Here is a 3,831-nt window from a genome sequence, read left to right on the forward strand (position 1 = left end):
GTCAGCATTTTCACCCAGTCCTGCCCCCAGCTGAGTCACCTTTGTTTTCCCACTCACAGTCAGCACGTGCCTGAAACACATGGCTGTGTGCTTCCTTTAAGATGCACCTGACCGGGCCCGGCTGCTCATGCCTGTAAACCCAGCACTGTGGAAGGCTAAGGCGGTCAGATCACTTGAGGTCAGGAGTTCGAGGCCAGCCTCCTCCAACATCGTGAAACCCTGTCTCTACTAAAAATACAAAAATTACACTTTGGGAGGCTGAGGCGGGCGGATCACGAGGTCAGGAGATCAAGACCATCCTGGCTAACACGGTGGCACCTGTAGTGCCAGCTACCCTGGAGGCTGAGGCAGGAGAATGGCGTGAACCCAGGAAGCGGAGGTTGCAGTGAGCCGAAATCATGCCACTGCACTCCAGCCTGGGCGACAGAGCAAGACTCTGTCTCAAAAAAAAAAAAAAAAAAAAAACCAAAAAAAACCCCAAAAATTAGCTGGGTGTGGCGGCACATGCCAGTAACACCAGCTACTAGGGAGGCTGAGGCAGGAGAATCACTTGAACCTGGGAGGTGGAGGTTGCAGTGAGCTATTTTTCCACTGCACTTTAGCCTGAGGGACAGAGCGAGACTCCATCAAAAAAAAAAAAAAAAAAAAAAAAAAAAAAAAGCACCTGTGTCCTAGATTTTAGTGCCCAAGGGTCCAGAACAAAGCGTATCCATCCCACCAACCAGGCCTTCCCTAAGAGCAAAGATGGAAGTCCACTTTCTCAGATGGCCATGAGCCACAGGAAGGGCAGGGGATGGGACCAAAAAAGATCCTCTTGGGCTGCCTGACTTCCCTGAGTGTACGCATCAGCTCAGCCCGAATTGGGGCGAGGATCTCCCAATTGACATGACCCCTGTTGTCAAGACACTCCAGAGGGGCAGGATACAACTCCAGGCCTAACTTGCTCAGCCCGCCTGTGTGACACAGCAGGTCTTTCAGAGCATTCATGGAGGTCTCATTTCCACGAAAGTAGAAGGTGGTGAGCTGGGAGCAGCGGCTCAGGGCAGGCAGGAGGACCCTGAGCTGGGAGTCCTGGATCTGACAGTCCTTTAACGTGAGGATCTCGAGAGTAGCAGCAACTTTCTCCAGCAGAGCTCCAAGGGGCTCAAGATTGGTGGTCCACATTAGGATATGAATCAGATGCAGCTCCTTTAGCTGACTGAGGCTTGGGTACTGAGACAGACACGCCATGTCCTGATCAGTTAGGTAAGCATGACAGAATATAAAGGTTCCCAAGGGGTTCTTGAGGTACCTGGGGAGAGCAAGAAGTTAGTTATGGGCAATGGTGCCAGTTAGAGGAGGGGGGTGGGAAATAATCTCAATGGTAAACTTGAAGTGGGCATTGAGTAATTCTGCACCTTACTACCACACAGGTGTTATAGTAACTGCAATGGGGAAGCCGGTTTCACCCAAACACAAGTTGTTCCCATCATCAGATGATGGTCTGTGTGCAAGGTGCTGCCTGATGAAGACTCAGATCATTCAGGGGCAGCTCTATTTTAGGCTCAGTCCTTTCAGCCTTGCTTGTGTGATTAGTTCAAGGCCACAAAATCTTTAAAGCCTCTTTACTTCATCTTTCAGCAGACAACCTCATCTCTGGGCCAGAGAAGCCCAGTGGGAGATGTGCACAAAGAACTCAACTGAGCAAGGTCTAGGGACATCTGCTAGGGCCACCTGCCTGCAAAGGTTCCCTGACATGCCCGTGTCTGCAAACCACCTATCACTTTATACCACTCTCCTGCCTACTCCCTCACCTCTGTCCAAGAAGCACGCTTTTCTCATGTCAACTACTTTTCCTGGGGTTCAAAAGAACCTTTTACAGACAGGGAATTAGAGACAGGTTCATTGGTGTTTACTAAGCTGTGAGGACAGAGCTTCTACTGTTAAACACGCAGGTTTCATGCACTTCCTCTATATGAAGAATAAGTTTCATCATATTAACTTCAAACACACTTCCTAAAAAGGAATTCACAAATGCACCCTCCCTAGATCTGAACCCCTGACTAACTAGCTCCCTACATCTCTCTCTGTAGCATCTACCCCAGGCCGTCCCTCTGCCCTTATTTGAGCGGGCTTGTGATACCAACTTCAGGATATAGAGCACTGAACAGCATAAGGCGTTGACATTCTAGCGTCCCATTCCCTGTGACATCACCAGTGGCTGGCACACAGTAGATGCCCACTAGCATTTACTGTGAAAAAGAACAAAAGTCTGTGGTGTGGTCTGCAGAGAAAACTCACCATCCTTTCTTACCTGAGCAGGTGCTCCAGGTGCTCTTTGATATTACTGATCTTTCTTATATAAAGCATCTGAGGGTAGTACAGGCAGAGGAATGGACAGTCCAAGTCAGGAACGAACTGCTCTTGGCTGCTTACATATAACTCACCGTCATAACCGAAGGCTAAAAAGAGTTTGCGAAGATTGCTCATCTGGCTCAAGTAAGGGGCAAACTTTCCTGTTTTATTCAGAGAGCACTTTCTCTTAATTTCCAACTCCTGGATACTGTCTGGGTATACCCTTTTCAATAAATTTCTGAAACTTGAAGTTGGCATTGAGTAATTCTGCACCTTATTACAACACAGGTGCACTAGACCTCTTCTGTAGTGGATCCACCTGCAGAGGTAGCTCAGGCATTCATCCAGCATACTTTCCTTTAGGCAGAGGTCTATGAACACCTTCAAGGGCTGGTGCTGTCCCGTCCTTGGATAGTCCTCCACTGTCTGCCTCTTACTCATGGCCTCTGGGGAGCAGGACAGGGCCCTGGCTCCAGACCATATGGTCCAGAAATTCTCATCAACATCTCGCAAATCCAGCACTTGAAGTTTCCACCTCCTGTGAGTAACACAGGGGAAAAGCTCAGAATGTAGGCAAGGACCCACCCCTGACCTGAACTTTCACTCCACATCCAGGACATCAGTCAGTTGCTCCTGTCCTCAGTGCTCCTCTTTCTGTCTTTCCTCCATCCCACTCCCCCTTGGATTCTGCCTGGTTCTCACTTCTAGAAACTTTACCTTCCACTGGGAGGAAGCAGGTTCCTGTTTCCTCAGTGGACCCTGTATGGTGAGCAGTCCTTTCCCAGAGGATCTGGGCAATGGTCAAGGCCTCTCATGGGCACCATCAGAAGCCTCTGAGCCACCCTAGCTCCCCAACCCCACCACTCCTCCTGAGCCAGCTGTCCCTTCCCTGGATGCCTGGACCCTTCCCACCAGACCACCTGAGTCACCTCACCTGGGGCGAAGCTTCTGGGCCAGCAGTGTATCAAGTCCCTTCAGCACAGCTTGCAAGGTCTCCAGATGAGGTGTCTTCATCAGGGATCCCAGAGGGAGGCGGAGGAAGGGCCAGGCCTGCACCATCAGCTTCAGGGCCTCAAAATGTCTCATGCTGAAGGCCTCCATGAACATCAGAGGGAAGACCTCCCTGGGCAGCTCGTCCAGGTTGAAGATGGTCAAGAACTGGTTCCTCAGCAGGCTCTGGCCTGCCAGCTCCAGGAGTCTGGATGGGGACTGGAGGCTCATTCTGACAAATCTCCAAGGAAAAACTCTAGAGGACAATCCAGTGAAAAGGCAAGTTTCTCAGGCCGATCCCCTGCAAGCCCCGCTTCTCCTAGGGCCAAAGTCATTTCTTTAGCATGTATGAAAGAGCCCTCAGTTTACTCCAATTCCATTCTGCAATAAGTGGCCACAGAGGCATAGTTCTGCCCTTCTGGTACCAAGAAGAGTGTGTCCCAACCTCTAAAGAGCAGGCAAGATCCCTCCTATAGGGTCCATGAATTATTAGCCACTGCACTACTA

The 3,831-nt window shown here is 50.2% G+C and overlaps 1 protein-coding gene across 1 annotated transcript; it reads right to left on the bottom strand.

Moving 5' to 3' along the window:
- Positions 1-600: 600 nt before the first annotated feature.
- LOC115931037 (PRAME family member 17) lies at positions 601-3,581 on the bottom strand. Its single transcript, XM_031002645.3, has 3 exons — positions 3,269-3,581; positions 2,294-2,872; positions 601-1,291 (listed from the first exon to the last, which is right to left on the bottom strand). The coding sequence occupies exons 1-3, from the start codon at positions 3,553-3,555 to the stop codon at positions 733-735; spliced, it is 1,425 nt and encodes a 474-aa protein (XP_030858505.2). The 5' UTR covers positions 3,556-3,581; the 3' UTR covers positions 601-732.
- Between the last annotated feature and the right edge of the window lie 250 nt (positions 3,582-3,831).

This window comes from Gorilla gorilla, chromosome 1 (genome assembly GCF_029281585.2).
Source record: "Gorilla gorilla gorilla isolate KB3781 chromosome 1, NHGRI_mGorGor1-v2.1_pri, whole genome shotgun sequence".
In the NCBI taxonomy this organism is placed as follows: domain Eukaryota; kingdom Metazoa; phylum Chordata; class Mammalia; order Primates; family Hominidae; genus Gorilla; species Gorilla gorilla.